Source organism: Rutidosis leptorrhynchoides, chromosome 8, assembly GCF_046630445.1.
Source record: "Rutidosis leptorrhynchoides isolate AG116_Rl617_1_P2 chromosome 8, CSIRO_AGI_Rlap_v1, whole genome shotgun sequence".
NCBI lineage: Eukaryota > Viridiplantae > Streptophyta > Magnoliopsida > Asterales > Asteraceae > Rutidosis > Rutidosis leptorrhynchoides.
In genome coordinates, this window is record NC_092340.1 from 168,169,505 (window position 1) to 168,181,942 (window position 12,438).

The 12,438-nt window shown below is 39.2% G+C and overlaps 1 protein-coding gene across 1 annotated transcript; it reads left to right on the forward strand.

Moving 5' to 3' along the window:
• Positions 1 to 9,545: 9,545 nt before the first annotated feature.
• On the forward strand, positions 9,546 to 10,305 carry LOC139863933 (uncharacterized). The gene is made up of 2 exons (XM_071852532.1): positions 9,546 to 9,665; positions 9,745 to 10,305. The coding sequence occupies exons 1-2, from the start codon at positions 9,546 to 9,548 to the stop codon at positions 10,303 to 10,305; spliced, it is 681 nt and encodes a 226-aa protein (XP_071708633.1).
• The last annotated feature ends 2,133 nt before the right edge of the window (positions 10,306 to 12,438 follow it).

The following is a 12,438-nucleotide window of genomic DNA, read 5'->3' on the forward strand; positions in this document are numbered from 1 at the left end:
TAAATTAAGTAGTGTAACATGTTTAGGTAGTTAAATGATCCAAACTTTGAGCCTAAACATGATTTTGAGAATTAAAGTAGACTTTTTCAAGTCTAAAAATTCATGAACTTGATTTTTGAGAGATAATGCCATTTGAAACTTGTTTAATTGCTAGTAATGATTATTTTGACATGTTATTTGAGTTGAATGCTTATGAACTTGGCGAACATTTTCGTATATGCTTATTTGAAAAAGTGTAGATTTGATAAAAATGTGAAAATGAGCTTAAGTTTAATATAAATTGATCATGTCATTTTAATTATTTTGATTGATGATTTTGCTGACACTAATGCATATTTGGATGCACAAAAATTGTGTTTGATGTGTTTTGCAGACTGAAAGCGGTGAATCTTCATCCCAAGCTCGCAATGCTCCTGCTGAGAATGCGGAACAATAGGAGGTGGATAACTACTACAAGCAGGATATACCTCATCCGGTCATGACATTTTCTGATATGCACTTGGAAGAGTTGCACCCGAACCTGAGATTTGACAGACTTTGGATAGATTATCCAAAATACCAAAGGGGTTTGCATACTCTTCATTCTAAGGTTGTTGAGGTACCGAGGGTCATAGAATGGGGACCCTTAGAAGCTGTAGAATTGGCCGGGCCAATTAGGGAATTACTTGTACAGAGGTATGGTAATTCTACTTTTAATGACTGGGTACGTTTATTCACCATGCGTAGACCTGTATATAAAGTATGGTGTGAAGAATTATTGTGTAGTATAGAGTTGAATGATCGGGTAACTAGTTTAACCGATCGATCTTTTATTAGATTTTTGTTAGGCGGTTCGATGCGCCACATGTCTTTACTGGACATGGCTCAGGCTTTACGTATATATACGCCTGAGGAGTTAGCATTTGCCAATTGTAGAGGGTTGATACTAAACGGTAGAAAGATAGATGAAAATTTTGATACACACGGTGTGCGGAGTCAAATGACAAGCCATCACCGTTTCAAAGGGGGAAATTACTCTTATTTGGATATAGATAGAGCTGAATTAAGAGTGATTCATAGGTTTTTAGCTAATTCGATTACACAAAGGGGTAAGAACAAGGAAAAGGTAAATGAACAGGATTTGTTTTACCATATGTGTATTCGAGACCCACAAAGCGCTGTAAGTATACCGTATTGTGTGGGTTATTATTTATCAGCTATGGTTCGGGGGATGAGACCGCATAGCATAATAGGAGGTGGTATTTTTATTACTTTGATTGCTGAATATCTCGGTGTGAATATAAGTCGGGGGGATTATTAGTCGAAGAACCAGAACCCCGCGATACTATAGGTTTAAATGTATACCATGGTGCGAAAGTTTTGAAGAGGCGAAATAACGCCGCAGTACCATACCATGGTAGACATCCACAGGTTGAGAGAAACCAACAGCAAGGTAATGTTGGAGGGGGAAATGAGATGCAAGAAATGCAAAGGTTTATAGCTTCACAGGAGTACGAAAATGCTAGACAGAGAGCATTTGAAGATTGGCAAGTTCATCAGAACCAAATCATAGCTCATTGCCAACATATAGGTAGAAACTATATTCCTACACCGAAACCCATCTTCCCTCCCTGGTCTATAGAGATGTAACCACCGTATCCTACGTATAACCCTGCCGAAGCATTCTATAGCACCTATGGTTATGCCTGGAACCCCTATTGGTACCAGTATCATCCATAGTATACTTAGTTTTATTTATTTTGTAATTTGTAATGATTGATACGTTTAATACTTTTGTTAATATTGTAATAGTTTTTATAATTGTCTAACTTTTATTCTTAGATTTTAATAATTTTTGAATGTGGGGTAATATACCAAACTTCAAAAATATGTATATATGTTTGCAGTTTATCTTATGTACACAACAGGGTAAAACAACGCATTTTCAAAGACTGGCATTAAGTTCAGCAAAAGCAACTAATTTTGACGACAAGATGCAAAATATATGTGAAATAACAACAAGACGGAATGAACAAATGATGTGCACCATTTATCATTCAGCAAACAAACGCCAATATGTTTGGAAACTTTGGTAAAATTTAATCATTTTCACACAAATCACCCTCAATAATTTAAATTGTTACTGATTTCTTGCAAATGAGGGCATTGCAAGATCTTAAGTGTGGGAAGGGGTTAAATTCTTTCGGATTTTAAATTTTTTATCTTAAACACTTGGTTACCATTAAAAATACTAGTAAAGCAGTAGTTGTATTAGAATCTAGTGCTCTCTGATAATAAAGAACAGCCCTAGTCTTATATACTGACTACCCATGTCTAGTAAAATTTTTCAAAATTTTCAATTAAATGAACTCAAAATCATGTTTATACATATTTATGAACGATAAAACTAGGTTTTAACACTGAAATTATTGTTACCTCGGAAAGGACATAAATTGAGAAACAAACCAAAATGTTAAAATTCATTTAAAATGGAATAGAGGACGATAAAAAGGAAAATAAAAGCCAAGTGTGGGAATATTTACCAAGTTATCTTAAACATATGTCACATATATCTGTAACAAATAACTGAAAATACTTTTGCTTTGGACTAAACTAAATTGTTTTACCCAATGAAAGAAAAGAAGAGATGGATCTACACGATGAATCAATTCCATCATTAAAAGGAAGTAAAGTCTTCCGAAAAAGAAACGCGCTTCTTGATTTAGGTCATGAAGTTGTCGTCCAGACCAGCTGTAGGTTGACGAAAAATCCAGAAAAGTCATCACTAAAATCAGCAGAAAATCCACGGACCTCAGCATTGAACAGGGTCGCCAAGTGGTCAGATTTATCCTAACCATGAGAAGGATTTATCTTGTACAATGGGGGGGCACCATGCAAATTAGCTGGATAAGACTAATGAATCAGATCCCCAGAAAGGATAATCTCCTTAAAGATTAAAAATCAGCTTTTAATACTGATATTACTCAATCCTTGAGATTGACCTTAAAGATTGAGAATTACAAACTCATGGAATTCAATGATATTTAACTCGAGCTTGAACGAGAAAATATTTTGATCAAAAATTACAAACCGATTTGTTTTCTGAAAACCCTATTTTCAATCCGTTCATTACCATTGAACGTAAAATCCTAGGAATTCACCTGGAATTCATTAGGTCACCTGAACCAAATCGGGAGTCAACCGTAAGAACGGTGGTTGCATAGTGGTCAAAGACAGGACCTTGTGCCATATCGAAAAATTATATGGGTGAGCTTTACTATTGCTCCTACCAAGGATAGTAATTGCGTCCGACACGTTATAGACCATAATTAAAAGCATGTCAGGGGACATTGCCTTAACAGTTGCTTGTTCAACGCTTTCCTTTACAACCGGACGGTAGTTTACCGAAAGGTAATATACGGGACAAGTAAACTGTACGTGTTGCTTTCCAAATACAAGGTTAGCAAGTGGGTGACACAAAACCATAAGTTTTGAGCTAAAATTTTCAAATCTTAAACCCACCAAACCCACAAAAATATTTTGCAAACACCGGTAAAGGGTTATTCCGGAAAACTTATCTAGGGTAAAAACTAGATTTAATTTTCAAAAGATCAAATGTTTTCATAAAGATCCAATTTCCTTAATGGATCTAAATTTTTATAGTCATGTGGGACTGTAAACCATATCGTTACTACCATTATTTATACCGCCGTATAGAAAATCACTGATGTACAAAGTGTGAAGAATAAAGAAGTGATTCTAGTATTTCAAGACGATATTGTTTGAGGACAAGCAACGCTCAAGTGTGGGAATATTTGATAATGCTAAAAACGAACATATATTTCATAGCATTATTCCTCAAGAAAGACAAGCTTTTAGTTGCAATTGTTCTATTTACAAGTGATATTCGTTTAAATAATAAAAGGTGAAGACAAAAGACAGATTGGACGAATTGAAGACGCAAACGACCAAAAAGCTCAAAAGTACAAAAGACAATCAAAGAGGTTCCAATTATTGATAAGAAACGTCTCGAAATTACAAGAGTACAAGATTCAAAACGCAAAGTACAAGATATTAAATTGTACGCAAGGACGTTCGAAAATCCGGAACCGGGACCAGAGTCAACTCTCAACGCTCGACGCAACGGACTAAAAATTACAAGTCAACTATGCACATAAATATAATATAATATTTAAATAATTCTTATAATTATTTAATATATTATATTTATTTAAAACCGTCGGTAAACAAAGAGCCAAACTCCTCTGAGCTGTAAAAGCAAACTCCGCGACTCGCGGAGTTTGAAGGCCAAAAATGCCGCGAGTCGCGGAGCCCCAATTTCTAAAAATCCCTATAAAGCTCGCGCATTCTGATCGTAAAATCATCATCTTTTTCTTCTTCTCTCATAATACTACGTAAATATTTATATTTATATTTTAATTTTAATTTTAATTTTAATTATAATTCTAATAATAAGGGTATGTTAGCGAATATTGTAAGGGTGTAAGTCGAAATTCTGTCCGTGTAACGCTACGCTATTTTTAATCATTGTAAGTTATGTTCAACCTTTTTAATTTAATGTCTCGTAGCTAAGTTATTATTATGCTTATTTAATCCAAAGTAATCATGATGTTGGGCTAATTACTAAAATTGGGTAATTGGGCTTTGTACCATAATTGGGATTTGGACAAAAGAACGACACTTGTTGAAATTAGACTATGAGCTATTAATGGGCTTTATATTTGTTTAACTAAATGATAGTTTGTTAATGTTAATATAAAGATTTACAATTGGGCGTCCCTATAAATTACCATATACACTCAATCGGACACGATGGGCGGGCTATTTATATGTACGAATAATCGTTCATTTAACCGGACACGGGAATGGATTAATAGCCACTAGAATAATTAAAACAGGGGTGAAATTATGTACAAGGACACTTGGTATAATTGATAACAAAATATTAAAACCTTGGGTTACACTCAGTCAACATCCTGGTGTAATTATTAAACAAAGTATTAAAATCTTGTTACAGTTTAAGTCCCCAATTAGTTGGAATATTTAACTTCGGGTATAAGGATAATTTGACGAGGACACTCGCACTTTATATTTATGACTGATGGACTGTTATGGACAAAAACCAGACGGACATATTAAATAATCCAGGACAAAGGACAATTAACCCATGGGCATAAAACTAAAATCAACACGTCAAACATCATGATTACGGAAGTTTAAATAAGCATAATTCTTTTATTTCATATTTAATTTCCTTTATTTTATATTTAATTGCACTTCTAATTATCGCATTTTTATTGTTATTGTATTTAATTGCACTTTTAATTATCGTACTTTTTAATTATCGCAAGTTTATTTTATCGCACTTTTATTATTCGCAATTTCATTATCGTTATTTACTTTATGCTTTAAGTTAAGTCTTGTATTTATTTTTAATATTTTACATTTGGTTTTAACTGCGACTAAAGTTTTAAAATCGACAAACCGGTCATTAAACAGTAAAAACCCCCTTTATAATAATAATATTACTTATATTTGTATTTTTATAAAAGTAAACTAATATAGCGTTAAGCTTTGTTTAAAAAGATTCCCCGTGGAACGAACCGGACTTACTAAAAACTACACTACTGTACGATTAGGTACACTGCCTATAAGTGTTGTAGCAAGGTTTAAGTATATCCATTTTATAAATAAATAAATATCTTGTGTAAAATTGTATCGTATTTAATAGTATTTTCTGTAAAAATATAAGCTATTTTATATACTACTCTGCTAAAACATCAGGTACCGTCACCACTTCTTGGTTCGGTATTTCAAACCCGGCATACAGATACTCTCCCGGGACAAGCACACCATCCCGGAGAAAGTGCGTTGTCCCGGAGTAGACACGTCATCCTGGAACGAATACTCGATCCCTAAAAAAACATACAAACAAGTTACATGTCACGTCAGCCCACGAATCTAGGAAAGTTTGTTAAGATCTGCTCGATTATTCCCATGAAAAGGACAGGTGCCACGTCACCCCTCGGGTTAGGCAAAGTTCATTACAACCATGAAAGGGACATGTGCCACGTCATCATTCCCTCGCAAACACCTATAAATACGATGACAAGATCATTCATTCACATAACACTGGATGCATTAATGTTACTCTATTCAACTACGGTAGCATTACTCCAGTCGTTAACTCTATTCCAATCAATGCTCCGATTATCGTCGGAATTAATTCCCACTCTTAGATATTAACTTATTCGATAACAATCGAATAAGGTTAATTCGACCGATTGTTTTACGCCCTTGGAATCCAGATTCCAAATCAGGGTTTGCACAATTATTGGAGTTAAAACATTCGACTCACTCTTTTTCCCAAATCAAGCACTCAAACCCGAAATCTGTTCACTCGAGACGATTTTGGTTTGATCAAATGGGGCTATCTAAAGGTATGAAATTAATCACTACTTACCCTAACGAGCTAGAAGACAAAGAAGCAAGCCCGAATAACACAGCCGATGCTGATGTGTACATGATTCACTCATGGATCGTCGTACAACAACGCAAATCAGGAGTGTTAGATGAATGGAAGCACGAACCAATTGTCTTCCCGTCATTGTTTAATATTAACCCGTCTTCAGATCCTGTCATCATTCGGGCACACATCTCCAATTGTCAAACTGGACGAATTTACACTGACACATGTGCATGGGTAGAGGTCATGTTTGAACACTAATTTTGCAGTTACCAGAGAGCATTCGTCGGCAAAAGAAAGCAGCGACATCCCCGTTATCAGGGTTCAACATTGCCGCAACCTAGCCAGTAGGCTCCATCACATTGGAAGTTGTACTAGGAAAATTACCTTTTCAAAGCACTGCGGACATAGAATTCTCTATCGTCAAAACAGACTCCCGATACAACGTCATCCTTGGGCATAAGCCATGCAAAAATTTGAGGCAGTCACGTCCACAATGCACTGCATGCTAAAATTTCCAACCCCAGCCGGCATAGCAACCATCTGGACACAGGAGATGGAGCCAGTTGAGTGCTTGCAAATATTTATAGGGGCAGATCACATCACAGTGCATGATGATGGCTATGTATCACCGAACCCTAGATACCCAGAGCAAAGGATCCAAATCGGGATGACTTTGAGTGGTGACGCAAAGGATACACTTTGCAAGCGGCAAACATCGATGTCTTCGCCTGGGAGCCATCCGATATGACACGAGTCCCTCGTGAGATAGCACAACAACGACTAAACGTAAACTCGAATATCACACGGGTTGTTCAGAAGAAAAGAGCAATGGCGCTAGAACGGAGCGAATTCCTGGACAACGAGGTACAACGACTGGTCGATGCCGATATAATGAAAAAAGTAAAATACCAAACATGGGTGGCGAACCCCGTGATGGTACAAAAGGGAGACGGATCTTGGCGTATGTGCGTCAACTACAAGGACATCAACAAAGCATGACCAAAAGACAATTACCCTCTGCCAGAAATTGACTGGAAGGTGGAGTCCCTCTCGGGTTTCCAGTTTCTAAGCTTCCTGGATGCATACAGGGGTTAGGAGCAAATCCCAATGGCAGAAGTTGACGAAGAAAAAATTGCATTCTTCACAAACAAAGGCATTTTCTGTTATACAAAAATGCCATTTGGGTTAAAGAATGTCGGAGCAACATACCAACAGGTAATCAACAAAGCATTCCAGGACCAAATCGGACGAAATATCGAAGAATACATGGATGACATCGTCATCAAAAGCAAACAGAGGAACAAATGATTTTGGACATCATCGAAACGTTTGATTCACTACGCAAAATCAATATGAAGTTAAATCCGTCAAAATGCTCTTTCGGAATGGAAGAAGGCCATTTCTTAGGCTTCAAGATAACTCTAAGATAAATCAAGGCAAACCTGAAGAAAATCCAAGCAATCGAAGACATGATGTCACCAAGGAATAAAAAAGACGTGCAAAGCTTAAACGGGAAGTTAGCGGCACTCACAAGGTTTCTGTCATGAGCCGCTGACAGAGCTCTCCCCTTTTTCCAGACGTTAAAGGGCTGCTTGAGCAAAAAAGATTTCATTTGGATGGATGAGGCCGAAAAGGCCTTCCAGGATGTAAAGGCATTCTTAAAGGAGCTGCCAACATTAACGGCACCTATACCGGGTGAAACCCTCACGGTATACCTTGCCACCTCCTCTGAAGCAATCAGCTCGAGTCTAATTGCCGACAGAGGTAATATCCAAATGCCGGTGTACTTCGTAAGCAAAATATTACAAAACGGAGAAGTAAACTACCCAGCCATTGAAAAACTAATTTACACCTTAGTGCACACAGCTAGACGGTTACAGCGATATTTTCAAGCACATCCGATACAAGTCTTCACCGAACAACCGATTAAACACGTCTTGACTAGACCAGAAATTTCTGGAAGAATGGCAAAATGGGCAATAGAACTTGGCGAGCACGAAATCACCTTCCTCCCGAGACATTCGGTAAAGGGCCAAGTCATAGCCGACTTCTTGGTAGAGCTCCCGTCCGACATGATCAAACAAGGAGAAACCACTGTTACAAGAAGGGAAACGGACAAAATCTGGGAACTATATACGGACGGAGCGTCAAGTGAGGAGGGAGCCGGCATAGGCCTACTCCTCGTTTCGCCAAACGGAGAAGAAATAACCTACGCTATCCGGTTGAAGTTCGACGCCTCAAACAACGAGGTCGAGTACGAAGCACTAATAGCCGGATTACGCTTGGCTAAAAGTATAGGCGTACGACAACTTACATCTTATGTCGACTCCCAACTAGTAGCAAGCCAGTTAAACGGCTGCTTTGAAGCAAGAGATACATCGATGCAAAAATACCTGGAGCTTACGAAAGCACTAACCAACACCTTCGCAGTATTTGAAATAAAGAAAATACCCCGTAACAGTAATAAGAAAGCAGATGCTTTGAGCAAGCTTGCCTCTCTGCTCTACGACCACTTCACCAAAAAGGTTATGGTTGAAGTACATGAAAGAAAGTCAACTGAAGAGGATACTCTCATGGCAACAATCACAACGGAGGAAGAGTGTTGGATGACACCTTTCATAAAATACCTTGCTGATGGTACCCTCCCAGAGGACAAACTACAAGCCCGCAGGATATGAATGCGGGCACCAATATACAACTTTAAAAATGGCATCCTGTATAGGAAATCATTCACAAAGCCTTACTTAAGATGCGTTGGCCCAGCACAGGCCAAAGAGATCATACAAGAAATGCACGAAGGAGCCTGCTCCACACTTTCCGGCTACCGAACGATAGTTAGCAGGATCAAGAGAATGGGTTATTTCTGGCCACACATGTACCGGGACACATATGACCTGATTGTAAACTATGAGGCATGTCAAATACACGCTTCTGTCAACAGATCCCCTCGCCATAACATGATTCCTATGCATGCCTCTTAGCCGTTCTGCAAATGGGGGATCGACATTGTCGGCCCATTCCCAAGAGGTGTCGGAAATGTCAAATTCCTAGTAGTCGCAATCGACTACTTTACAAAATGGGTCGAGGCAAAACCGTAAAGCACGATCACGGGACGAAAAATCTTAACCTTTGTATGGGAGGATATTGTCTGTCATTTCTGTTTACCATAGGAGATAGTCAGCGACAACGGCACACAGTTTGCACACAACCCATTTAAGGACTGGTGTGCAGACATGGACATTCAGTAGTCATTTACTTCTGTGGCCTACCCACAGGCCAACGGACAAGTCAAGGTCACTAATAGAGACATCGTTACCGGGATAAAAGCAAGACTAGGTAAACACCACCAAGGATGGGTGGACGAGCTCCATCTTGTACTATGGGCACACCGAACAACACCAAAAGATAGTACGAACGAAACACCTTTCAGCTTGGTGTACGGAACCGAAGCAGTTATCCCGGCTGAGGTGCTTGTCCCAACCAACCGAATAACAACATTCGATGAACAAAAAAACGATGAAGCATTGCGAGAAAACTTGGATGCTCTAGAAGAACGACGGACGATAGCACATATCCGGCAAGCCGAAAAGAAGCAAAAAATCGCAAACCACTATGACAAAAAATTCAAGCCACTGAACTTTCAGTTAAATGACTTGGTGTTACATAGCAACGAGGCCAGCAGACAGCAAGATGTTGGAAAACTGGGACCAAGATTGGAGGGACCTTACAGGGTTATCGGCATAACTAATTATGGTGCATACCACCTGGAGACACCAGACGAAGTTCCGATACAATGCCCTTGGCACGCCTTTCATTTGAAGAAATATCATGTGTAACTTGTCTGCAACTGGGAGGACTGATCACCCACTTGGATGGCAGAAATGCAAAACACTTATGTACTCAAATCATTTCTATGTATAAGTAGTCAATAAAGTTTCATTTTATATACTTATGCACTGTAACGACTCTGAATATGATACAAGTAAAAACAAAAGTCTTTTGTCATATTTCGGACCTACCGCCAGAAGAAATGCTTTCTAGCTTTCGTTGGTAGGAGGACACCCCTTGAAGAACCTTCTCGGATAACAAGGGTGTCCGACCATATCATTGATGGTCTAGTTCTACCGTATAAACAACTCGACCATACTCATGCGTAGTCTAGATATCTACGTTTTTGTCATGACAATATACGCAACTCGAAGCAAAATAAACTAGTTTATACACAATATGTAAAAAGATATAAAGAAGTCGCATTAATCATACAAAACACAACCGAGTGCATATCTCTATGGTTGGTAATTTACAATATCCTCCACGGATGAGTTCTCGTCCCTGTAAATTTTGTCAGACTCTTCAAAACTAATCTGGCCAAGGGCCTCGTGTGCCCGTTGGCAGTCCTGGACACAGGTAGTGCTCAAATCAGTCTTCATCTTTTGGGCCGCGCTACCAGGCGGTAAGAAACACTGCACCGCCTTCTATACCTCAAACGTATTCAGCCTCTTGATAGCCTCAATAAAGGCGCTAAACATCTGATGAACAAGGATGACTTCAGGAGACGACCAAAAAGCACAGGAATACCGAGTTGAAGGCGGGTAAGTTCGCCTAACGTGGCCAAAACCTTCTCTGATAACTTCTTATTTTCATCAGAAAGTAGGACGACCTTCTCCTGTTCCTGAGCAAGTGCCACCTTCAACGTTTCCTGCACTTCTCGGGAAACAAGTAACTCGTCCCGGGTGGACTCCAAGGCCTCCTTCGCCGACGCCAGCTACCTCTCAAGGCGAGTGATTGTCCCTGACAACTCCACCACGCGACGGTTATCTTTCTCAAACATCACACAATGCTCGTGAATACGACGAGCATCAGCCTCGCTCCGGTTTAATTCATCTACCGCAAGATGATGAGCAATCACGACAAACTGAGAACGTAAGTGTTGTGCTTGGGTGGCGGAAAGTGCGGCCAACGCCCTTTTCAGAGCCGGAAAGGTTTTGAAGAAGATCACGGAATGGCTCGACATTACAGTCGGGCAAAACGTAAACATTCTGCTCAGCATTTGTTGTCAGCCGGGGGCCGAGCATCCGAGACCTCCACGGCAGGCTCTTTGCCGGAATGATGCCCTTGAACCGACCCCTTTACAGTAGCTGGCTCCTCCTCAGCCACCCGACTCTCCCCCACAACCGGCTCAAGCCTCTCCCGGGAAATAACTCCCTCCAACAACGGAACCATGGGGTAGATGCCTGCGCCCCCGCAAGAGTCACACTAGCGTTACCTATGCATACACGAAAGAAAGCAATGTAGTCAGCACAAAATACTATTAGGCAAGTTAAAAAGAGTGCACGTCGAAGGCATACCTTTAGCTGCCGCAGACGGCTCAATCCGGCTGTAGAGACCCGTCCTAATCCATCCGGACGAAGTCCATATCGATTACAAATGATTCACAACAGTTGATTACATCGCGAGATAATTGACCTCTATATGATAAATTTTACAAACATTGCATTCGTTTTTAAAAGAAAAACTTTCGTTACATCGACAGTTGACAGGCATGTAAAGCATTTCATAATTTATCTAAATATAATTGACTTAATAATAATCTTGATGAACTCAACGACTCGAATGCAACATCTTTTGAAATATGTCATGAATGACTCCAAGTAATATCTCTAATATGAGCAAATGCACAGCGGAAGATTTCTTTCGTACCTGAGAATAAACATGCTTTAAAGTGTCAACCAAAAGGTTGGTGAGTTCATTAGTTTATCATAAAGAATCATTTCATAATTTTAATAGACCACAAGATTTCATACTTCCATTTCTCATAATCATACGTCCCATGCATAGAGACAAAAATATCATTCGTATGGATTGAACACCTAGTAACCGACATTCACAATATGCATATAAGAATATCCCCATCATTCCGGGATCCTCCTTCAGACATGATATAAATTTGGAGTACTAAAGCATCCGGT

Coding starts and splice junctions, on each gene's coding strand:
- LOC139863933 (XM_071852532.1), top strand. CDS start 9,546: ATGGGTCGAGGCAAAACCGTAAAGCACGATCACGGGACGAAAAATCTT. Junction 9,666..9,744: donor GTCAGCGACAACGGCACACA/GTTTGCACACAA, acceptor GCCTACCCACAG/GCCAACGGACAAGTCAAGGT.